Source organism: Chelonoidis abingdonii, chromosome 5 (assembly GCF_003597395.2).
Source record: "Chelonoidis abingdonii isolate Lonesome George chromosome 5, CheloAbing_2.0, whole genome shotgun sequence".
Classification (NCBI taxonomy): domain Eukaryota; kingdom Metazoa; phylum Chordata; order Testudines; family Testudinidae; genus Chelonoidis; species Chelonoidis abingdonii.
In genome coordinates this window covers 111,498,297-111,524,498 of record NC_133773.1, presented here as the reverse complement: position 1 = coordinate 111,524,498, position 26,202 = coordinate 111,498,297, and the positions used below count along the sequence as shown (strand labels likewise).

Below are 26,202 nucleotides of genomic sequence, written 5' to 3'. Positions count from 1 at the left end.
GCCAGACTACAATACCATACCGGAAAAATACTGTTATGCTTGCATATAAGGTGGTGTCATATGTACACATATATACTATACATCTATACCCATATACATTACAAATATATACATTTCCATATTATTCATATGTATTAATTATCTGACAGAGCCCCAAGGCTCAATCATAAAACTATATTCCTCAAGCAAAGTCCCAGGCCTAACGTTCCTAGGCCCACTATAAGAGACTAATAACAACTGGAAAACAAAAATCTGTCCATCAGTCATACAAGAGAATTGTTACCAGACGTTTTTTCTTTTTTTACTTGCTTGGCCTCTGTGTAGACTGCAGCACCCTGGAGAGAGATACTGACAGCTGGTGTGGAGGGTGGTGGGAAGAGTGAGAAACATTGTAACAACACACCTCTCCCAATTAGCATTAATGTTAGTCTAGTGTTAGCATTAAAGTGCTTTAGTTTGCAGGGAACAGTAGGTAGTTTCAGGCTAGATGCTTTAGGGACATTATAGTTAATGACAGTTTGTAGTTAAAAATACAATGTGACTGTTGCCATTATTTTCTATTAGGAATTCCCAAGATGGAGGACATAGACTAAATTAACCAATAGCAAGGGCTGAATAAAGTTCAGGAGAATGACTCAAAACACCTGCAGGGAGGGGACAGGAGGAGCAGCAGCTATGATGTAAGGGCAGAGCTGAATGAGTTAACACCCACACAGGGAGCAGGCAGCTTGAAAGGTCAACCAATTAGAAAAGGTCAGAAAATGGAATATAAGGAGACAGCTGGCAAGCAGGAGTGTGTGGTAGGAGAAGAGAGAAGGAGAAGACTATGGGAAGCCAAGCAGGAGATCAAGGAGAACAGCAGATCAGGAAGCAGAGCGGAGAAAGAATAAGATCAAGCAGCATACAGGTGATCCAGGTGACAGATCAGAAGGACCTAGATGGGTCAGAGGAAATGGAAAGGAGTGTAAATCTGATCTTTTGTTTATTCTAAAAGACTACTTGTGTGTATGCCTGTCAATAAATCTGGATGCCTGCTACTGAGTGAGAACTGCCCCATCCTGTGAGAGGCAGTCACTGCTTGCAGAATGCTGTATTGTAGCACTGTTTTATGCATATACATAAGGTACTTGTATGTTACATTGTAATGTGTCTAAGGTTATTATATTAAAGGCCTTATGAATATATACAAAAAGTTCAGTGTGTACCAATATTGCAACATTGTATTTGTCTTACAGACTGGTACTCTCTTGGACCATTTAAACGGATGATTTTTAAAAGTAATCCTATTGTGCCTTATTGCCTACTATACATTGTAACTTTCTTGCATTATTACATATATTGTAACCACCTTTCTCTTAATAAATAAGACTTTGTTTTTGAAGCATTGCTGCTTGTGTACCTATTCTAGATCAGAGGGTTGTATCCATGCCCGTTCAAGAGTAAGCAGGATTAGCATACTCTGGGGGGTCCTCTGCAGGTTAGAGGCAAACTTCCTGATAATATCCTAGCAATTCCCATAGGGCGGGTCACTACCTTTCTCCCCATTTGGGCAGAATAAATTGATAAAGCAATTTATAATTATAGGCAGACCAATATTGAAGTGTCTTGGGACCAGAATGTGGGGTAACAGAATGTGCAGACTAAGGGCCAGATGGGGCATGAATGTGTGGATGGGAAAGTAAGGTGGCCAAATAAGTGTTTAGCCCACTGGATCATCTTCAGTCCATGCACTATGTTTTTCCGGGACAACGGGTAAACATTCTCCCCATTTCTCCTCCCTTGGTGTTCATTCCTCAACTGCTAGAAGAGGGCCTCATCCTCCCTGACTGAACTAACCTCGTTATCTCTAGACTGATTCTTGCCTGCATATTTATACCTGCCTCTGGAAATTTCCACTACATGCATCCAACAAAGTGGGTATTCACCCACGAAAGCTTATGCCCCAATACGTCTGTTAGTCCATGAGGTGCCACGGGACTCTCTGTCGCCTGTTAATCACTTTGTTTATATACAAAATTTATACACAAAAATTGCTTCCATTTGACTTTATATGCCAGTCTTGTAGAAGCTGTTGTACTCTGAATGAAAACCTTTTGTACTACTACCAAACAGCTCCTGTCAACATACCTAACTAGCCTTCACATCAGTGGATGTAAATACATCAGGTCTGGATGCAATACTAGGCCTTGGTTCTGAAAAATGTCTGGAAGTGGAAGAGGTGGTCAGGCTGATGTGTGCATGAGGTTGGAATATCAAAATCAATGTATCCAGGCTGGTACCACCACCACCAACATCATCTTCCGGGTCTCGTTCTAACACATCTTTCTAAGATCTTTCTGGAAAGTAGTGGAATGGGCAGGGGTGAAGCATATAGCAGATCCTTTCTCCACCAGATCAGAAAAACATCTGTAAGACAGTGTGGCCTCACTTCTCCTCTGGAGCAAACCATGGGACAGTGTTTACATTGGCAGCAAATAGGTCCATGGCAGGGACCCCTTATTTTAGAAATATCTGATTAGTCTCTGAGTTCTTCATGGGTGAAGCCCTTCCCAATAAACTGATCTGTCACGACATTCTAGGAACCCAGTAAGTGAAAGGGTAGAAGGTTGATTTGATAAAGGAAGCACCTGTCCTATATATTACTTTCTGACATAAAGGGAGAGCTCTCTCTCCCTCATCTGTTTATATAGTGCATTGCTGTGGTATTGTCTGCAGTACAGCACTGCTGTAGTATTGAGTGGAAATCCCCACGAGGAGCAGAACAAGCCACCTGGAGGTGTGACACCCAGCAGACTCTGCCTGGACCACAGGTCCCGAATGTGAAGATTGTCTAAATGGACACCCCAGCTTAGTTTGGATGCATCTGCCACAAAAGTCTTTGAAAAAGGTGACGAGTGAAACAATACCTTGGCAGATGTTTCAAAGGTGTGTACACCAAACCAGGGAAGTCAGTACTTTGAAAGGAATTTCTACAGGCAGGTACATGCTGTGTAAATTGATCTTAACTATTCCTCAATAGGGAAAAGTCACAGAATCACAGATTATTAGGGTTGGAAGGGACCTCAGGAGATCATCTAGTCCAACCCCCTGCTCAACGCAGGACCAATCCCCACTTCCCTAAATGGCCCCCTCAAGGATTGAACTCACAACCCTGGGTTTAGCAGGCCAATGCTCAAACCACTGTGCAACCTGTCATGTGAACCAGCAAGCTGAGGCAGATTTTCACAGAGGTTCTTCATTCTGAAAGATCTCAAATGTGATGATTCCCTGAGCAAGATATGCTCTTGCTGACCGAGAATCCAACATCACTCCTATAAACTCTATCAGTATAATAGAGGTGAAAGTGTATTTGTTGCGACTGATTTTGAGGCTCAGCCAGGAAAACTGCTGGAAAATTATGAGAACATCTTTGAAGACCTGCCGTGATGAATGATCTTGAATCAAACAGTTACATTAAGAATGTGTGTGAAGGCCTTGTTCCTCAGGTTAGCTGTTACCATAGATAAGCATTTGGTAAATACTTGTGATGCCACAGACACACCAAATGGTAGGACTGAGTTGGTAATGAAGGCATTGACAATAAAACTCGGCTGCTTCCTGTAACCTGGATGGATTGACACATGGTAGTAAGCATTGTGGTATCTAAAGGGACTTTCGCATAAACAACTAATTTCAGTTTCAATACTCTATCTCATTTTGATTCTTTTCCTTTTGTGTGTTTCAATCAATACATTTCTAACCTTTGGCATTAATTTTATAATACTGTGTTTGCCATGCTACTATACAGGATAAGATCTCTCTATAACAGGCCCAGACCTTGTTTAATATTGCTGAATATCAGACAATGACTAAGTTATGTTAATACCTTGAACCCATACATTCCATCTGAATTCATACAACAGTGGTACTGACAAAGACAATCCTGTGCATGATGATACTGATGTAGATTTCTCAGCAGAAAAAAACCTTCCTGTCAAGATGTGGTACTGAAGATTGAGAGGCAGACAGTATCAATGTAATTGGTAGAGATATAATCACCAATGGCCAAGGAGTAACCATGCGGTACCACAGCAGGGGAATGTGACTGCAGCGTCTGAAGACTCTTCATACTGGTCAGTTTCAGAGGAACAGGCTTGGACAAGTCAGAAGAGTAGACTTCTTGGCTGGTACTGAGGACGGTGACCAATTCTGAGCTCTATCTGAAGGTCTCTGCTGCTTCCAAATTTGCACAATAAGAGTCAATTACTAACCCAAAGAGATCTGATGTGAAGGCTTGGAACATTTCTCAGATGCATGTCTTGGTGTCATAAGACCACTGAGCTCCAGAGTAGCATCTCATGTAGTTAGAGTACTGAAAGGAGATAAGCTTTGAGGCTGCAGCAGTAGATTGTTTTGGAGGAGTCAGAGATGCTTTTTCATTGATCTTTCCATACAAAATCATTTTCCAATGGATGTCACAAGGTTTTTGTATGTACTTAGAAAAGGATATACACATTGAATATTTGATTGGGATGAGATTCCCCTACACAAGAGATATTTAGTATGCCCCTTATTTATACGCATAGCTGTCTCACAGGCAGGGCAGGTTTTAAAGTCCATCAGACTTACACCCCAATACCAAAATAACCTTTTTTTGTTACTAAGTCTATATACCTATTTATATTTTTACCCCAGTGGGTTTAAAGAGACATCTAAGAAATAATATGAAAACTAACTTTGAAAACCCACATCTAAGTAGCTATGGGGATGCAGAAGTACACTGTGTAACTCCATCTTGCTGCCACAGACAGTAAGAAGGAACTGCTTGGCAACTGGGGCTGCTCTACATTTTATACCCTTGTGGGAGGGAAGGGGTGCAAGGTCATTCAGGGTGCATGTGCAGGTCCAAAAGATACAGAGGGGAGGAAGTTGGGTGTGTGCACAAGGGAATTACTCCTGGGGTAATTCCTTCTGCAGATTTCTTGCTCTCCTGCAGAAATATGGGGGAGCAAAGAAATCTGTGGGGAACACATGCTTCTTTCCCGGCAACTTGGCATGTCTGCTGGGAGCAGCTGCCAGCAGAGGGCATATCACCACGGGGGGCAGGAGGGAGGCTGGGCATGAGTGGAGAGACGCTAAGGGGGTGGGGCTGGATGCCTGCCTGCATGAGAACAAGTGAGAGACTCGCTCTGTCCCTCTCGCTCACTGTTGCTGCATCCCAGACACAGAGCAGAAATGTAACAACTAAGCAGGCAGGCTGCTAATGTTCTCATGGTTACTAAATTGTTCCCATTCTTAGTCAATTAAGGCTCCTTTACCCTGCCAGAGTGGTGTAAAGCAGTGGTTCTCAAAGCTGGTCCGCTGCTTGTTCTGGGAAAGCCCCTGGCAGGCCGGACCAGTTTGTCTACCTGCCACATCCGCAAGTTCGGCCGATCGCGGCTCCTACTGGCCGCAGTTCACCGCTCCAGGCCAATGGGGGCTGTGGGAAGGGCAGCCAGCACACCTCTCGGCCTGCGCCGCTTTCCGCAGCTCCCATTGGCCTGGAGCAGTGAACTGCGGCCAGTGGGAGCCATGATCAGCTACTGGGAGCTACGACTGGTAAACAAACCAGCCCGGCCCGCCAGGGACTTTCCCTGAACAAGCAGCAGATGAGCTTTGAGAACCACTGGTATAAAGAAGCCTTCTTGTAAATGACAGTAATGGAATCCTCAGCTAGGAAGGTCTATGTGCTTTCTCGCTTTTTTTTACTGTGACAGAGGCATAATTGGGTTAGATTACAGCTCAGGATCTATTTTATTTACACATTAAAAAAAATGCAGGACAATGATTAGCAAAACTGTACAACTTTCATGTGTTAAAATCTGAGCCATTTAAAGCAACATTCTACTTTACAGAACACCAAAATAAAAGCAATATAATTTAAATGAAAATCCAGGATTATAACTGGAAAGCAGGGTATTGGTTACCAAGTATTTGTAACTTAACTTTCCTGTGTTTAGGAAATGCTGAACAGTTAATGTGGTATTTTTTTCTGTATGGTAGTTTAAATAAATTACCAAAATAAGTGAAACTGGTGTGATTATATTGCATTATATTGACAAATAAAATATGCAGAATTTTGGATTTTTGGTGCAGAATTCCCCCAGGACCAGGGAATGTTGTGTGCAAAGGAATGTAGGGGGTGCAAAAAGCAGGAGAAAGCTTGAGTTTACACTCTAGCTGCTTTGCATTGCTCTGGTGAAACAAAGCAGCTGTAAATCTAGCTGAATTGACCATTATGCTTTAGATTGTGTATGCTGCTCAGGAGTCATGTGGCAGTTAGAGTATACTAGTGAATCTGGCTATAAAAAGTTTAGATTAAAAAAGGTTGATATTTCTAATAATTCAAAAATTAGAAATATCACATGGCAACATTTTCTCTCCATTTCTTATTTAGTATTTATACATCCATTTTGTAATTAAAAAGAACAACAAACCCTACAAAAATTCTCAGATAAAAACTACATTAAGAATGAGTTAAGGCTGAAGTACACATCAGCAATTTAGAGTAAAATACATTATAGAGATGTTGTTATTATGGCCAAGTCAAGTGTTTTAACCCACAAAATTCAGAGTTTAAGTTACTTAAAAGAAATCCTAACACACTGAAGTTTGGGAATGCACAGTTAGGGAGCCCACATAATTTTAATGCTGTCTCATCATGATAGTGTAGTAGGGTGAAAAACAAAACAGATTAACCTAATCTGGGACCACAATCACTAAAATCATGGTTCATAATGATAATAATGGGTTTTTATATGATGTCATTACAGTGTAGAATTAATTTTGTTTGAAGGCACTAGCCACGCACTTCTATATGCAACAGGTTTAAGTTCTTTTAAGATTAACTCCAACTCTGAATTTCCTGGGTTTAAAATGCTTGCTTTTGGGATAATTTTAATATTTCCAAAATATATTTTACACTAAATTACTCACATATATTCTCAACTATAATTCCATTTTAATATTGCTATTGTCTCAGGATTAATGGAGAAGCATATAGGATATTAATGGAGAAGCAAACCTTAGAAATTTCTCACCAATTAATTTGTCACTCCTCCAGGAACAACTTTGAAATGTTAAAAATAAATAAATAAAGGGATTCTGTCAGGTTATGAACTGACGTTCACCAGTCAAGAGAGCATATTTAGATTGCAACTTGAAAGGAGTAGTTATGATGTGATGTGACTAAGTGTACCAGGCCCTTTGTGACCCCCTTCTGTAGACCCCAGGGTCCTACTACACCCTGCCCCTGGAAAGGAGCTGTGAAGGTGGATCCTTCAAGCCTGCTGAGAGAGACGGCACAGACGCAACCAAGCAGGCTTTAGATAAAAGGAGATGCAAGGCCTTGGCAGGTCAGTTCCTGGATTGAACCAGAGTGAGCAAGGAAGGGTGCTTCTCTCTGGCCAAAGGAGCTCAAGGGACAACCAGAGTTTGGTTGGGAGAGTGAGAACATGAGAACTTTAACCTTAAGGTAAGGGATGAAGATAAAGAGGTCAGGTGGGAAGAGGCCCAGGGAAGTAACAGCAATGAATTGAAGTGAATGGCTGCTATTTATAGGGTCCATGGGTTGGAATGCACAGTAGTGGGCAGGCCCGGGCTCCACCACTGGTCAAAGGTGAAGTGGTGTAAATCCCGAAAAAGGGACAGGCTTGTTTGGAAGCCTGAGTGAAGTGTTGAATTTAAATGGCCCACAGCAGGACCAAAGACCTGGTGAGGGCAGACACACTCAATTTATTGGCCTCTTTACTATCTTGGAAGGGTTCTTTCGGACTTTGTGACTTGGCTGGAGCGCTGGAGACCCGCCAAGCAGGGCTGACAACCTTCAGGTAGCACCAAAAGCAGGAGGAGGCCTGCAGCACCAAATGCAGCAGCAGAAGATGCTCAAGAGGCGAGTGTCTTCCCCAATTATATGCTAGTACTGTAAAACAGCAAAAAAAAAAATGTGCTAACATACGAATACAAATAGCTTTAGATACAGGAACATCAACCAACAAGTAATAAATCACAAGTGACACTTTGCATATACAGCTACAAAATCATCAAAGCAGCAAAAGAATAAGCTTTATAGACTGAAACATTACACTGTCTTCTAGTACCCACAAACTACCAAAATGTAGAATGATTGTTGAAATATAATCAATATGAACAAAGTGAAATACAGGAAACTAAATAAATACCTATTAACACTATCTTTCATATTCCACTTTGGATCATATTCTTAAAAATATGCAGTTTAACTTTTTAAAATTAACTCTGCACCATTGTGCTGATTCAAATATTTTTGACATTGCTGCCCAGATTAGTATAATTGAATTAAAAATGGCATTTTCATCCAGCTGTCATTTCTTCCCACTTTGTTCTTAGTTCCTATCAATTTGATGATGGTATAAAGGGCACTTACTGGTTTACTAACTTTCATGTAGGTGAGTAATGTCAAATGAAGCAGCAGCAACTATTTTCTTACACAACTGCTGCTTAATATTACATTTAAATGCTCTGAAAGGAAACTAGTGACTGGATATTTCAGTGATGTCAACTGAACTGCAGGTGACTAGTAGCAGGGGCGGCTCCAGGCCTCAGCATGCTAAGCGCGTGCTTGGGGCGGCAAGCCGCAAGGGGCACTCTGCCGGTGCCGCGAGGGTGGTAGAAAGGCTGCCTGCAGCGGCTTGCCTGTGGAGGGTCCGCTGGTCCTGCGGCTTCGGAGGACCTCTCGCAGGTACACCTGCGGAGGGTCCGCTGGTCCCGGGGCTTCCCACAAGGACCCACAGGACCAGCGGACCCTCCACAGGCAAGCCGCCGAAGGCAGCCTGCCTGCCGTGCTTGGGGCGGCAAAATGCCTAGAGCTGCCCCTGACTAGCAGTCAACATTTGAGAGACGGGTGAACTCAAAGACCCTAATTCTGCTCTCCCACTGGTGTAAAAATCAAAATTGGAGCATCTAAACGGTAACTCTTTACTAAGATATTGCTATCATTCTTTCACAAGATGACAATAGAACGTGCTGAGCTCTTTTGAAATCTAGTCCCAGCCGTGGGTGATGAACACGTCTGGTTCTGATTATAGAAATAACAACATGTAGAATTATTGCAATTTACAAATGAACATAATAGCTTGAGAAGATGGAAGGGCAATGAATTAGGGACTGTGCTACATACAGATGTCAACTGGCAAATATCAGCCAGAAACATTAAGGAAATATAATTATGCATTTACTACACAATTCACTTTTACTACATGAAAACATGACTAATTCAAGTATCACTTACAAAATTGAGCTTGGAATTTCAGCAGAGTTGTCTTTAAGTCACAAACCTTTTATTTTTAAAGAAGTTGTTTCTCTGTTTTATTCAAACTTCAGGATTAATGCAACCAGCTGCATTACATGTGAAATATCAGCACGTTTAGAAACAGTTATTTTTGTTTTGGTTTTTTTTTTTTAAGCAACTAAAAGCTGTGGTAAAATTCCCAGGCACTGAAATTACAAAGTAAATCCAAAGAGACATACTACAGCTAATAATCTTGACAAACTTGCACATTACATAATGCTTGCTGGGAAAATACTCTTTAATACACATTTTAATACACACTTGAAATGTGTTGTGGACACATCGGGGGGGCTATCTGTAAGAATTTTTTTAGAAGTTCTGATCTGCATCTCAAAATTGGACCTGCTGCTTTAAAAAAAATTAAAATTCACAGAAGAGAAGAAGTTTCTTTGTAAAAAACACCAAGGATATTTCCAAAATGCATAAAACATTTTGCACGGCAGATTCTCTTTTCTCCTCCTTGCATGAAGTACCAATTGTTTGTAAACAGTTTTTAAAAGGCGTTAATTGCTTAAAGGAATGTGTGAATCACAGTTCACATGAGTTTCTCCCATGATGAAGTACAATATTGCTACACAGTAGTTTCATGTTTCCATAACCCAGTCCTAATATTGCCTGTGCTGTCTGCAGTGAGCAAGGGTCCATCCTGTCCACTGCCTTTAAGTTGTCCATTCTGAATGGCTAAATTTAAGCCATATGATTTTTGCTGGCTTTCAAGTTCAACTACTATTGGTTTCCTCAGAACATCCTTTTTGTTGTTTGTAGCAATGGATTTTTCACTATTTTTATTGCTTTTTGGAAGTGTACTGCAAGCATCGCTGCTATCTTGTTGGGACTGGTTATATTGGCGTTCTCTGTATGCTAAATAGGCTCTTCGACTCCTTGAATGTCCTTCACTGTTGCTCTGTCGATTTTTAGATAAGCCATTTTGTACACTTCCTTCCACACTGGTAGGGACATCGTATGCATACTCCCTCAACACTGTAAGCCTGCTTGCGCGATGTCCCTTACTTCTGTTTTTATGATGTCGGCTTTGATGTCCATTTGTCCGAAACGGTATCTCTAATGGAGCCACATGCATTTTGATGTCATTGTCTACTGAATGCTCAGTCAAACTGGTATCAAGCTGAGGACCTGTGTTCAGTGGCAAAGAATTAGGATGGCATTGAGCTGCTGCAGCCTGTATGTTGGTTAGTTTACAACCTTGAGAAGAATTTTTTAGGCTCGAGGCACTTTTATTAGTGCACGAAGATTCCGCACTGCTGTTGGTACACTTAGGAGTCTCTCCATTAGTCCCACTGGAATTGGAGGGCTGAACATTAACTTGCACTGAGTATGTGCTCCTTCCAGGACAGCAGGCTGTTATCCAAGAGTGCCTGACATCTTCCCTATTAACACAATGATGAGTCATAAGAAAGGCACTAAGGCTTAAACATGTGACCCCAAAAAAGCAACTAAGAATCAAGTCCATAGGATAATACAGAGAAACTGCCAAGGCCCCGAAAATCCACAAAGCAACGTACAAAAACAAAGTGAGGCTTGCTCCCAGAAGCTGAGCTTGAAAACTGTGCTCATTTTCCAAAGCTGATGTAGAAACCAGTGAGACTGACACTGAATCCTGATGATTCAGGTCCCCATGTTCACTGATTGCTAAACGCTGCTGTTCCTCAGCTGGCTCTTTAAGTTCAAATTTGCGTTCAGGGTGTCGTTTCAATTGTATAAAGATACTGAGAAAATACATGCAGTTTATGAAAATTATGAAGCTAGCTGGTCCATAAAAGGCTCCTAAGCTAGGTTCCCATGTCATCCAGCAACTGGAAAAAAAAAAAACCACAAAGATAGCACATCAAGACAGATGCCCTCTCAGAATTTTTAAGTATAATTATAAATTGCTGAAATAAGTCTTGGCTATGTGGCATATCTTCCAAAAGAATCAGAATCTATATGCCAAATGCCAACCAAAAATCATATAACAATTTATTACAAAGCTGTCAAATATCCAATACTCACTATGGGGCATTAGGCCTGCTGCCGTAGTTCCTGATGTTTGCTGCTGCTGTTATCCCACAAACTATGATAGGGATTCCTCCGCCAATAAGGTAGAATCTAAAAATAGGGCAAAGTTGTTAATGGCTCTTCCAACAGTTTAGAGACTTTATTTAGCCAGCATGAGCTAAAAGGCCCTTAAGAAAAGGCTAATATCCAGGTATCATCCACCTGAAAATCAGATACAATCCCAGGATTTTGGAGACTTTAGACAGTGCTTTATTGAGAAAAGTAAGGTCAGTCACAAGTAGCTGGCTGGCACGTTGGGGCTTTGGTGAAATCATTCCCCACAATCTTGAGGTTTCCCTCATGATATAACCTGCCTTCACCTGCTAAAAATTGATGGCTTCTCCCTCAGACTGGGAAGAGAACGGGTAAGTCACTTCAGTGAGACAGGCCCAGAGCAGTTGTCACAGAAGCCAGCAGCAGAGCGCAGAGAGCAGAGGCAGAATTCTATGATTCTATTATTCTAAGCTATCAACCCGAGGAAGACTGTTAATCTTTCACCCTTTTGCTTTGATGCTGTGTTAAGTTTGTTACGGGAAGATCACCCATATCTGACAAGGAAAGAGATTACTGTGTATGAATTCTCAAGCACTTGAAGTTTTGGAAAAGTCTTGTTTTCTTTCACAAAACAAAATTTTTAGGAAGTGTTCAACTAGCTCCAGGGACAACATGCATGTATGTGTGTGCAGGGGGGACTTGGAGGAGCTCTCTGGGAAGGAGGAAGGAGCTGGAGGGTCTCAAAGAAGCAGGATGGAACAGAGGATGGGGGGAACTAGGGCAGCTGACAAGGAAAAAGGCACAGACAAGGGCTCATAGCCTATATTAATACCAACTCTTAAGCAACAAAGGACAACTCTACTGCTAAGCATAATCCACTGGCTCCGTTTGAATTTGGCCCAAAGTAAAGTCCTGTTTCTATATTACATGACCATAAATGGGTTGGTGTTCCTTGTTATTTCAGTAACTGCCTCACCACCTGTAGCCTCTAAGGCAGATGCATGACTGACTGACTTGCTGGGGACAGAGCGTCCATAACAGTGGGTCATCGAATAGCTTGCCAGCGGACATCAGAAAAAACCCAACTCTGAGTATATTAAGCTCAAGAAGTGAGACCCACCTCTTCCAACACACCCCAAAACACGATAGTAAGAATCTCACAGGGATACAGAGTAAGATGAAGGAGTCGTCAGAGGCATAATAAAAAAAAGAAAGACAGGAGAGAAAGAGGTGATAAAGGGAAAAAAGCGTGAAAATTCCTGAACCAGAAGACCAATTAGATCAAATGGGGTAGTCTGAGTGCTAAGTAAGTTGATAAGCACAGCTTTTAGATATTATGGTGCTAGAGGCTTCACAAACACTAGCTATTTGCTGCTCACAACATTCCTGGGAGTTAGGTATTATTTCCAATTTATAGACAGGGAAACTGAAAAGACATAAAGTTTTCAAAATTAGCTCCTTAAGTTTATTTTCAGGATGTAAATTAGCAACCTGATTTTCAAAGGTGCTGAATGCCTACAGCTCTCAGTGAGGTCAACAGAAGTTTTGGATGCTCAGCATTTCTAAAAATCAGGCCCCTTATTTAGTTGCCTAAGTATGGATTTAAGTACCTAACTCCAGATATCCAATCACTAGTCTAAGTGATGAGGACTCGTGGTGATATAGACAGAGAGGTTAAGTCACCTCACGTCATACTAAACCAGCAGCAGAGAGAGGATAATATTTGGGACCAACTCCCAGTCCCTCTATATATATCTATCAGAATAGAAGGCATAGTTCCTAACCTGAAGATCCTGCAATCTAAAACAGAAACATGGAGTGATACGGAAAAGGAACAAACAACAAGTAAGGGGGCCCGAAGGTTATTGGTACGTATAGTATTGCATAAATGTAGGGCTGAAAGAAAACTTAAGAGGTCATCTAGTCTAGCTGTCTTGAGCTGAGGCAGGACCAAGTAAAACTAGACCATTCCTGACAGGTGTTTGTCTAACCTGTTCTTAAAAACCTCCTTTGGAAGCCTATTCTAGTGCTTATCTATCCTTATAGTTAGAAAGTTTTCCCTAATAGCTAACCTAAAGCCCTCTTGCTGAAGATCAACCAATAACTTCTTGTCCTACCTTTGTGGACATGGAGAACAAATGACCACTGTCCTCTTTATAACAGCATTTAACAGTGTCGCCGCCCTCACCCCCATCTTCTTTCTCAAGACGTAACATACCCAATTTTTTAACCTTTCCACATATCATATTTTCTAAACCTTTAATCATTTGTGTAGCTTTCCTCTGGACTCTCTCCAATTTTTCATCTCTTTCTCAAACTGTGGTGCCCAGAACTTAACACAATACTCCTCATTAGGCAATTAGTTCCTGTGTCTTGCATACTGCCCTTGTGTTAATATACCCCAGATTATTAGCTTTTCTTCCCAACATTGCTGACTCATGTTTAAGATGTGATCCACTACAATCCCAAGATCCTTTTCAGCAGTAGTACTGCCTAGCCAGGTATTCTGCATTTTCTATTTGTGCATTTGATTTGTCCTTCCTAAGTATATTACTTCACATTGTCCTTATTGAATTTCATCTTGTTGATTTGAAACCAATTCTCCAATTTGTTTATTTTGAATTTTAAATCTATCTTCAAAATGCTGCAACCCCGTCTACCTTGATGCCACCCACAAATTTTATAAGTGTACTCTCCACTCAAAGAATTAACAAAAATGCAGAATAGTACTGAACCCAGGACTGATCTCTCCAGGGCTCCAATAAATATGTCCTTCCAGTTCAACAATGAACTATTGATGACCATAGTTGAACCCACTTTATAGTAATTTAACCTAGACACATTTCCCTAGTTTACCTATGAGTATGTCAGCTGAGACTATGTTAAAAACTCGACAAAAAATAAATAAAGACATATGTCTACTGCTTCCCTGCTATTCATTAGGCCAGTAAATCTGTCAAAAGAAGGAACTTAGGTTGGTTGGCATGATTTGTTCTTGACAAGTCCAGGTTAGCTATTACTTATTACCCTACTATCCTCTAGGTGCTTACAAATTGATTATTTGATTATCTGTTCCAGTATTTTTCCAGGAACTGAAGTTAGGCTGACTGGACACAGGGAATTAGTCATCTTTGTCCCCTCTCCCTGCTTTTTATTAAGAAATATAGATACTAAGTTTGCCCTTCTCCAATTGTATGGGTCCTCACCCATCCTCCATGAGTTCTCAAAGATAATCACTAATGATTTTGAGAGTGCTTCAGCTAGTTCCTTAAGTATCCTAAGATTAATTTGCTCAGGCCTTGCTGACTTGAATACATCTAACTTATGTAAATATTATTTAACCTGCTCTTTCTGTATTCTGGTTCATGTTCCTTCTTCCTTGTTGTTAATATTAACTGTCATAGAATCACAGAACATCAGGGTTGAAAGGGACCTCAGGTCATCTAGTCCAACCCCCTGCTCAAAGCAGGACCAATCCCCAACTAAATCAACCCAGCCAGGGCTTTGTCAAGCATGACTTTAATTAACTGTGTTACTTATCTGGTCAAAATTAACCTTTTTAGTGAAGACTGAAGAAAAACAGGCATTAAGCACCCCAGTCTTGATGTCATCCACTATGAGCTCTCCTTCTCCCATTCCCCACTAAGTATACTTTCCTTTGTCTTTCTTTTGCTCCTAATGCATTTCTATAACCTCTTTTTCCTAACTTTTACGTCCTTTGCTAGGTGTGACTCCTTCTGTGCATTAGGGTGCGTCTACACTACCCACTGGATCGGCAGGTAGTGATTGATCTCTTGGGGATCAATTTATTGCATCTGGTGTAGACATGATAAAATTGATCCCTGATCACTCTGCTGTCGACTCCGGAACTCCACCGCGTCAACAGGGGGAAGCTGAGTTGATGGAGGAGCAGCAGCGGTTGACTCGCTGCCGTCCTCATGGCCAGGTAAATCGACCTATGATACAATCCCTCCCTCCCAATGGAGACCTAGCCTCAGCCTTTCTGATTTTATTCCTACATGCTTGTGCTATTCTTTTGTACTCATCTTTAGCAATTTGTTCATGTTTCCACTTTTTATCATTTTGATATTCAGGAAATTAAAGAGTTCCTGATGGAGCTATATTGGCCTCTTACTATTCCTTCCTATCTTTCCATCACACCAGGATAGTCTCTGAGAAACTACCAGCTCTCCTTTTTCCCTTATATTTTCTTCTCATGGGGCTTGACCTATCAGTTCTCTGAATCTGTTTAAGTTTGCTTTTTTTTTGAAGTCCATTGTCATTTTGCTATTCTCACTCATCTCCTTCCTTTCCTAAGAATCATGAAGTCTATCATGATCAATCTATCTATTCATGATCACTTTCACCCAAATTACCTTAAACTTTAGAATCACAATCAAGTCCTTCCTGTTAGTCTTGATAATGCTTAACCATGAGACCATCTTTGCTTTCCACTGTAATAATCATAAAAATATAGGTTACACTTTCTGTTGGAGGAATCAGAGTGGTAGCTGTGTTAGTCTGTATCAGCAAAAAGAACAAGGAATACTTTAGCCACCTTAGAGACTAACAAATTTATTTGAGCATAAGCTTTCGTGGGCTAAAACCCACTTTATCAGATGCATGCAGTGGAAAATACAGTAGGGAGATATATATATATATACACAGAAGACATGAAAAAATGGGCGTTGCCATACTAACTATAAAGAGTAATCAGTTAAGGTGGGCTATTCTCGGCAGGAGAAAAAAAAATTTCGTAGAGATAATCAGGATGGCCCATTTCCAACAGCTGACAAGAAGGTGTGAGTAACAGTAGGGGGAAAAATTAGTAAAAAATAGTAAAACCTATTTCCCCATGCTAATTTCTTTCCCCTACTGTTACTCTGATGCCTTCCTCCTGTTACTGGACCAGGAGGAGCAACAGCACCAGGAGTGATGCCAATCACGGGACCACAATCCTGATGTGGAGAACCGGTACTGTTGGTAACAGCTGCTCCATGATTGGCTTTGGCAGGTGGACCCGTGCCAGTGAGATGCCAGCAACTGATGCCTGGGGCTGCGGAGGCGTTGCCATGGTGGGGTCCTGGAGCGGGACGCTGAATGGGAATGATATCAAAGTTCGTGCTGTGATCAGATGCAATAGCCCCTCCGAGACGAGGACCTTTGGCGATATCTACCTCGGTCCCATCAGTGTTTGCTCCTCGAGGTGGAGCAGTGCCGATAGTCTTGGTCAGATGGAACCCAACCAGACAACCTGGTGGGTGTCGAGGGCGATCCATGTGGACTTTGCCCTGAACAGTTGCTGGATGGCGAATGGAATCGAGAACATTCCCTCAACCAAGACTGGTACCAAGCCGGGACGACTGCGGAGATCCCAGTGGCAGCTTGCCTCTGGAGTGCGGGGCCATCAGCAGTGCTCCTGGTATCGGCATGGACATAACGTCCCGGGCTGCCTGCAAGACTTCTGGTGTGGATGGCATTCGGGCAGGCCTGCTCCAAATGGGCTAGGCTACTCCGCTCAACTTGAGTCGGAGGCCTCGAGGCCGGTGGGGATCGAGAACCACCTGATGGGGGTCTAGCCTCTGTCCTGTGTTTACTCCAGTGCCGTGGCGAAGATGGCCTCTTCCTAGCCTTCTTGGCGTGCCCCGTGGACGGGAAACAGGGCTGACTAGTCGATGGCGCCAAAGGGTCGCTGCGCACTGACACCGCGGTGCCGACTCGGAGCGGCGCACCGGAGCCGGGGTCAGTGCCAACTCCATCAGGATAGCCTGGAGTCTAATGTCCCTCTCTCTCTTTTTCTGAGGCTTAAACAACTTGCAAATCTTGCAGCAATCGCTGAGATGGGTTTCCTCCAAACAGCGTAGACAGTCCATGTACAGATTACTCAGTGGCATAGATCGCCTACAAGTGTCACACAACTTAAAACCCAGGGCACGAGGCATTCCCCTGCCCAGGCGCTTTAGCTAAACTAAACTAACTAAACAATTAACTACCGGTACCATACACTGAATGAACAAGCAGTTTCGGGGATGAGCTACAGCAAAACTGGAGCAGAGCAGTTCTGAAGCATCCTTTGCTGGTGGCAAGAAGGAACCAAGGGTTGGGGGAGTGTGCAGAGCCCCTTATACTGCGCTATTGAGGTGCCACTCCAGGGGTCGCTGAGGTGCTCCCCTACGGGTACTGCTAGGGGAAAAACTTCTGGCACCAGTGCACATGGCAAGCACGCACACCTACTGTGGAATACACATGAACAATCACTCGAACAAGAACTATCATTATACTCTGCTGATGAGTACACACATTTGGAAAGTCTTCCCAAGCAAGCCACATACAACCTGCCTACACCCACCAACCAGTAGACCGTCTCCCAAAGGTCACTCATCAAGATTTCTCGACACCGTAAAGAAATCGGGCCCTAAGCCCTGTGAATCCAACTCTTGCTTTTCCTAGCTTCTGAAAGAGTTATGAACTGGTATCACTCCTGATCAAAGTAGCTAACAACTCGTTCAGAGAAGGAATCTTTCCTTCCTCTTTCAAACATGCAACAGTCTGACCAACACTGAAAAAAATCCACCCACCTTGGATACATTGGCTCTAGCCAACTAGCACTCTGTGTCAAATGATCTATTCCTGCGCAATTTCAGAGAGGCTAGTCCAAAGGCCAACCACAAGCTCATCTAACTGAAGTGAATATCCTAGATCTGGCATTGTCTGGATTCAGGCCAGTGCATGGGACGGAAAGAACTTTAGTGGCACGGATGGAGGATCTTATCAGCCCATTGTTTAGATTTGATCCTGAATTCTTCACTGACACTATGCTCTCACCTAGCAGCACCCAAGAGAAATGCTCTCTACCATTTCTGGTCAGCAAGGAAACTCTGTCTCATCCTGATGGATGGTGACCTGGACTCGGTTATGCATGCCTTTGTCATCTCTTGGCCAGATCACAGTAATGCAGTATACATGGGCATGAAGCCTTCAGCCCTTACGAAACTCCAATTGATACAGAACTCTGAAGCACATTTCCTCAGCAACATAGACTGCCATGACTATATCAAACCTTCCCTCCACTTTTTACACTGGCTTTTCACAGAACTTCAAATCAAGTTCAGGATCTCAGTCCTTATCTTCAAAATGTTCAATGGCCTGGGCCGGGATATCTAAAACATCACCTAAAGCTCCAGAATGGAGACTAGGGTTGACAATTTTGCTCCTGGGGTATAATCAAACTCTCCACGATAAGGGTAAAAGTTTGCCTGTGTGGGAGACAAAACTTTCTGTGGAATGAAACCTCCACTTTCTGCTCTACATTCAACATGCATTTCTTTGGCCCTGCCTTCTTAAACACAGAATATTAGGGTTGGAAGAGACCTCTGGAGGTCATCTAGTCCACCCCCTGCTCAAAGCAGGACCAACTCCAAATAAATCATCCCAGTCAGGGCTTTGTCAGGCCAGGCCTTAAACACCCTCTAAGGATGGAGACTCCAGCCCGTCCCTAGGTAAGCCATTCCAGTGCTTCACCACCCTGCTAGTGAAATTGTTTTTCCTAATATCAAATCTAGACCTCTCCCACTTCAACTTGAGACCATTGCTCCTGTCATTTGTCACCACTGAGAACAGCTTAGCTTCATCCTCTTTGGAACCCCTCTTCAGGTAGTTGAAGCTGGCTATCAAATCCACCCTCACTCTTCTCTTCTGCAGACTAATAATACTAGTTTCCTCAGCCTCTCCGCATAAGTCATGTGTCCCAGCCCCCTAACCATTTTCATTGCCCTCTACTGGACCCTTTCCAATTGGTCCTCATCCTTTCTATATGGGGGGCCCCAAACTGGATGGAATACTCCAGATACGGCTCACCAGTACTGAATGGAGGGGAATAATCACTTCCCTCAATCTGTTGGCAATGCTCCTACTAATGCAGCCCAATATGCTGTTTGCCTTCCTGGCAACAAGGGCACACTGTTGTCTCCTATCCAACTTCTCGTCCACTGTAATCCCCAGGTCCTTTTCTGCAGAACTGCTGCTTAGCCAGTTGGTCCCCAGTCTGTAGCAGTGCATGGGATTCTTCCGTCCTAAGTGCAGGACTCAACTTGTCCTTGTTGAACCTCATCAGATTTCTTTTGGCCCATTCCTCCTATTTGTCTAGGTCACTTTGGACCCCATCCCTTACTCTCCAGCATATTTACCTCTCCTCCCAGCTTACAGTCATTTGTGAACTTGCTGAGGATGCAATCCATCCCATCGTCCAGATCATTAATGAAGATGTTGAAGAAAACTGGCCCCAGGACTGACCCCTGGGGCACTCCGCTTGATACCTGCTGCCAACTAGACATTGAGCCATTGGTCACTACCTGTTGAGCCCGACTATCTAGCCAGCTTTCTATCCACCTTAAAAGTCCATTCATCCAATCCATACTTATTTAACTTGCTGGCAAGAATACTGTGGAAATCCGTATCAAAAGCTTTGCTAAAGTCAAGGTATATCATGTCCACCGCTTTCCCCATAACCACAGAGCCAGTTATCTCATCATAGAAGGCAATCAGGTTGGTCAGGCATGACTTGCCTTTGGTGAATGTATGTTGACAGTTCCTGATCACCTTCCTCTCTGCCAAGTGCTTCAAAATGGATTCCTTGAGGATCTGCTACATGATTTTTCCAGGGACTGAGGTGAGGCTGACCAGTCTGTAGTTCCCTGGATTCTCTTTCTTCCCTTTTTTAAAGATGGACACTATATTTGCCTTTTTCCAGTCGTCCGGGACATCCCCCAATCACATCAGCCAACTCCCTCAGCACAGTTGGATGCATTGCATCCGGCCCCATGGACTTGTGCATGTCTAGCTTTTCTAACCTGTTCTTTCACCTCTGAGGGCTGCTCACCTCTTCCCCCTACTGTGCTGCCCAGTGCCGCATTCTGGGAGCTGACATTGTCTGTGAAGACCAAGACAAAAAAAGCATTGAGTACTTCAGCTTTTTCCACATCATCTGTCACTAGGTTGCCTCCCCAGTTCAGTAAGGGTCCCATACTTTACTACTTCTTGTTGCTAATATACCTGTAAAAACCTTGCGAACTACAACTCCAATTGTGCTTTGGCCTTCCTGATTACACCTCCTGCACTCTCAAGCAATATTTTTATACTCCTCCCTAGTTATCTATCCAAATTTCCACTTCTTGTAAGCTTCTTTTTTGTGTTTAAGCTCACCAAAGATTTCTCCGGTAAGCTAAGCTGGACGCCTGACATATTTGCTATTCTTTCTATACATCAGGATGGCTTGTTCCTGTTCCCTCAATAAGACTTCTTTAAAATACAGCCAGCTCTTCTAGACTTCTTTCCCCCTCATATCAGCCTCCTAGGGAATCCTGCCCATCAGTTCCCTGACGGAATCAAAGTCTGTTTTCTGAAGTCCAGGGTCTGTATTCTGCTGCTCTCCTTGCTTCCTTTTGTCAGGATCCTGAACACAATCATCTCATGGTCACTGTTGCCCAGGTTGCCACCCACTTCTACTTCCCCTACTAATTCTTCCCTGTTTGTGAGCAGCAGTATATATATCTAAAAACCTTCCAAAAAGAGATACTCTACTGCACACACTTCTTCCCTTGGTGAGAGGATGAGTGAAGAAACATGACAGATGTTAGTCACGTTGTTTAATGATGTACTGAAGCTGCTCACATATTATAGTGATGAGTATGGTACAAGAATCCATTTAGAATAGATTTATTTATTTAAAGAAAATGTGCTTAAAAGTTACTCAAAGAAAGCAAAATGAACATTTGCTAACTCTTGCATTAGTTATTTAGTAATTACCTCCTACTTTCTCTGACTAAATGTATAAACTAGGTATTTCTTCCCTCAATTGTTAAATGTAATTGAATTTGAATTTATCCAATGTTCTCAACAAGAAAAGCACTTTGATATTAGCTACTGACTTATCAAATTTCGGAAATAAGTGTCTCATTTGGCTTTCAAATGGAAACAAAGCCAATCAACTTCTGCCACCTTGTGGAGAATTCTGGATTAGCAAGGTTTAATTAATATTGATATGAGTTCAGCATAGCTCTGGAATAAAAACTTTTAATGCTAGATTTAAATCGTATTTTCAAGTAAACAAGACACAATCTACTTGAAGAAAAAATAATTATATTTCAGTAATTTTAGAAGGCATGAAGAAAATTTTAACTGAAATGCATTCTTGTAATTTTCCTATTTACCATGTCTAACACATTTTTCTTCTTTAATCTTTTCTCTATTTTTCTTTCTCTAATCAGAGAATTTGCTGAACAGTTTCATCTTGAATTGAAATTTAAAAAAAATAATTCCTGTGTTTAAAACACAGGACTAGGAGTCAGGGGATGTAGGGTGAGATTTTCAAATTAAATGGGAACAGTGTGAGGCCAAAGCTGAGGACTTTTGATAATTCCACCCCAAAATCCCAATCCCACCTCTGCTACTGCTATCATGTAGGACTCTTGGGTAAATAATTTCATGACTCTGTGCCTCAGTTTCTTAATCTGTGAAACAGGAATAGCACCCTCCTCTAATAAGAATGATCCTCTTTTTCAACTTCATGATTGTTTTCGGATCTATATTAATAATTTGGAAACACCTTTGAAAGCCTTGCAACAAAGGTATTGTAGGTGTGCCAAATATTATAGCACTGTGTTACTGGATGTTTCCCATGATAATATTTCCCATTTCATTCAAAGCATCCAAAATTATGTTTAGTCTACTTCAGAAATTCTAACTGAAAGACAAACGATAAAGCAGACATTAAACAACACAGTGCTCTCACCTGAGCATTGGTCTAGGTGGAGGAGGTGGCTCATCAGGATCTTGACACCTCTTTGCTTTTTTAGTAACTTGTTTATAGATGTTACGAGATGTCACTCCCAGCCACAGTACTGTGGCAAGAGTAGAATAATGCAGAATTATCCCAACCTTGAAAATAAATGTTAAAAACACAAGCTTTACTAGTTCAGACATTTTTTTTTTTTTTATAATTATTTATACAGCACCTAATTCAGTGATTCTCAAAGCCGGTCTGCCGCTTGTTCAGGGAAAGCCCCTGGTGGGCCAGGCCAGTTTGTTTACCTGCCACGTCCGCAGGTTAGGCCGATCACAGCTCCCACTTGCTGGGTCAATAGGGGCTGTGGAAAGCGCGGCCAGCACATCCCTTGGCCCGCACCTTTCTGTGGGCCCCATTGGCCTGGAGCAGTGAACCACAGCCAGCGGGAGCCGCGATCAGCTGAATCTGTGGACGCGGCAGGTAAACAAACCAACCTGGCCCGCTAAGGGCTCTCCCTGAACAAGCGGTGGGACCGGCTTTGAGAACCACCGACCTAACGTACTTTAATTTTTTAAAAGTTCAGCTCTTCTACAGAATATTTTTGTTTTATTTTGGCTTAATTTTAAATGACAAACCACCTAAAATGACTTTCTTACATGAATGAATTAGGCATTTAAAAGTAAACCGAAAAACAGGTAGATCATTCATAAATGTAATAACATTTGTTATAAACCAAATATATTCATATCTTATGAAACACATAATTTTTTTAAAATGTCAATAGAATGTTACAGCTAGACATTTAAATACCAAGAAATGATGGAACAGTAAAAGTAAGGTTCTCGTGGTAACCATCTTGTAGACACTGCATGTAGTGAGCCAGAAACTGGTAACTCACTGACTTTAATATAAGGCAACCAGGAGCCACAGTACATATAGTTGGATACAAGTTTAACAGTCTTAGTAATTCAAATTAATAGATTCATGGAATGAGTATGAATTATTATTAGGAAAACAGTAGCTGAATTCAGACTTTTTGTGTTTATACATGTAACGTTAAAGGTGCATGGACCATTTGGTTTTCTAAAATTCTAATTTCTTGGGTAGCGTTTAAGAAAAAGAAAAAACTGCCTGTGTCCATTGAAACTTTGAATTTCACACTTTTATTGAAATGAACAGAGTGCAGGGAAGCAGAATTCACACATGACTTCAGTGACAGCAACAAAAAAGGTAGAAATGATATGCATCGTTTGCTGGAGAACGGGAGTGCGAGAGTGTGCGCGCACCTACACTACACCCCTTTTTTGTGTACATACATGTGTAGTTCCCCTAGCACAGGTATAAACAGCAGTGCAGACAGTGAGGCATAGCTCAGCCGAGTAAAAGACACACATAAAGGGTGTGGGTATGCGCCTGAGTATATACCCTACATGGCTCTCTACTTGTCTAAGATGTGCCTCCTCCTCCTTCATTTTTTTTTTTTTTTTTAATTTTTTTAAACAGTATAGTGTCACCCTGCCTCCCTACTGCTGGAGCCTTTCCCTACCACAGGAAAAAAGACTCTGGAAGTAGGGAAAGGCTCCAGTAGATGGGAGGCAGTGGGGAAAGGCTGCAGCAGGGAACTGCTGCTAGAGGCCTTCCCCTTCCAGAGAAAAAGAGACTCCAGGAGCAGGGCAAGGCTCCGGCAGTGGGGCAGCAGCAGGAAAAGGCTGAGCATTTTTTTACTGAACCTATGCTGCCCTATTGGATTGTTAACCTTATATACAGGAAATTAAAAGGAAAATGCATGTGTTGTGAAAAGTATTTTCTTTAGCCACTCCAGGAGTCACCAGGTGGTGTCCTAATATTCTTTGTGAGTTTTAAAATGGATGTAAGAAACAGAAATGATAAAAAATTCAAGAAACATTTAATTGACATTGATACAAGATGGCACCTGCTATTACAGCTGAAACCCTGAAACTGGCTTAGACATCACCTTGTGAGCTCAAACATCAGTCTCAGTAGAGCTACGAATGCTCAAACTCTGTATAAAATGAACACTCTGAAATTATAGAAAATCACAGAACAGATGAAACTGGTGGCTTTTATTTATAAAAAGCACAGGTCTTTGGAGTGGAAACAAATTCTAAATAGGGAAGGAATGAGCAGTCACTTTCTCATTCTAAGCAGAATAATAGAACTGTAGGGCTGGAAGGAACCTGAAGAGATCATGTAGGAGGAAAAGTAAATGTTCTACTACTCTTTTTTCCATGTGGCATACAAAACTATATATAACATAACATATGGAGATATACCTATCTCACAGAACTGGAAGGGACCTTGAAAGGTCAAGTCTAGCCCCCTGTCTTCATTAACAGGACTAAGTACTGATTTTGCCCCAGATCCCTAAGTAGCCTCCTCAAGGACTGTACTCAGAACCCTGGGTTTAGCAAGCCACTGCTCAAATCACTGATAGTTCTTGAAACAATTGATTTTATAATTGATAGCCTTTAGAAATACAACTACTACATAAAGGAACTTGAGATACTACCTCTAAAACTTTAGAAAAACAAATATGTATTCTCTCTCACTACCCAATCCTATTAATCTTCCAGTTTTCAGATTCTTTCCCTCATGAGTGGATGAAGATATATGAAACCTTCATCTGAAGTCAAAAGTTATTGCTGGTCTGCAAATCATATAGAGGAGTCATGAAGCTGGTAACTTCTATCCTCAAATGGAATCAGGTATGATTGCAAAAAAAAAAAAAAAAAAAAAAAAAAAAAAAAAAAAATCCATACTCTGTTTACATACCAGATTTAAATAATTTCCATATACTGTTGCTAAGCAAATTTTGGGTCTGCCTTAGCTTTCTCAGCAGAAATCAGGGTAACATAATTGAGCAAAGATTTGCTTAAACATGACCGTAATTCATTATTTTTACAATAGCCATGAATCATGTATTTATATTTGATTATAATTTCTTACATTTCTAATTTTACTTCTATGTTTACTTACTGCTTGGCAAACGCTGGTGCTCTTGGTCTGAGTTATACCTCCAATAAACATCACACATGTCAGGAAAATATGGAAGCTCAGGTTAACTAACATATGCCAGCTTTTAACGCTGATCCTGATCACACTGTTAAAGAAAAATATTTTTGTCTATATAACACATCACTGCATGCTTATCTTTCAGAAACACAGTCTTGGCTTCTAAGTACCTAATCCTTTGTGAACATGAGACTTAGGCATTGCTGTGCTCAGCGCTGCAACGCTCAAATACCTTTAAAAACTGGTCTTTAATTCTAAAGAGGTGTTTCTTACTTCATGTACAAGGAGGAAAAAAATGTAGGCATATATAGTATTAAGGCTTAGTTGTCAAATCCATTTCCATTTAATCACTGATGTTTGCAGGAGCAAAATATTCAGATACAATTCTGTGGTAAAAAATGTGGCTGTCAAAAAGGAGGTTTGGCTGAAGATTTCGGCTTTAGTATATAAAACACTATTTGTGATAAGGTATGTATGAGAGGCATGTATGAGACAACTTTTCTGTAGGATTTCATAACTTAAAGGATAATATGTGACAACATTCTGAACTGTGTATGAGTCTGAAGCTGGCCTTTTAAAAATTAGATTTTGAGAGGGCTCAATACCATATATGCCTGGGCTAGTAATTCTTAACACTGGTATACATTTAGGCTTCACAGAATTCAATTGTTTTTATACTGATTTTTATTTTTAAGCATTTTTTCAATTTTCTTTGATTTTGACATTCACATTTGGGGAAATTATGGTGGTTGTCAGACTATTATTCAGTGACGAGACACAGATTCAAACAGCTGAAGCTTTATAACTATTAAAATAAATTGTCAACAGCACGTCAAAATATACAACGTAAATATCTAAAGACAGCCTTAAATCAGATTCTGAACTTTTCAAGCAGTATGTGTCTTTACTTTGCCTGTCTGTAAACTTTGATCATCATTAATGGAAATATATTGTTTGTATGTACGTGTGATAAAACTGACATTTACTGGGG

At 41.5% G+C, this 26,202-nt stretch overlaps 1 protein-coding gene across 7 annotated transcripts in view; it reads right to left on the bottom strand.

Moving 5' to 3' along the window:
- Positions 1-7,735: 7,735 nt before the first annotated feature.
- The window catches only part of ADGRA3 (adhesion G protein-coupled receptor A3), a 117,667-nt gene continuing 99,200 nt past the window's right edge, over positions 7,736-26,202 (bottom strand). For 6 of the 7 annotated variants that reach the window (XM_032795545.2, XM_032795548.2, XM_032795547.2 and 3 more), the window contains 4 exons: positions 25,176-25,299; positions 22,185-22,330; positions 11,357-11,452; positions 9,567-11,160 (listed from right to left, as the gene is read on the bottom strand). In XM_032795545.2, coding sequence (XP_032651436.1) covers positions 9,918-11,160; positions 11,357-11,452; positions 22,185-22,330; positions 25,176-25,299 — 1,609 coding nt within the window. In that variant the 3' untranslated portion in view covers positions 9,567-9,917. Of the gene's footprint in view, positions 7,940-9,566; positions 11,161-11,356; positions 11,453-22,184; positions 22,331-25,175; positions 25,300-26,202 lie in introns of those variants that run through there. The other variant, XM_032795552.2, reaches the window with a different exon arrangement.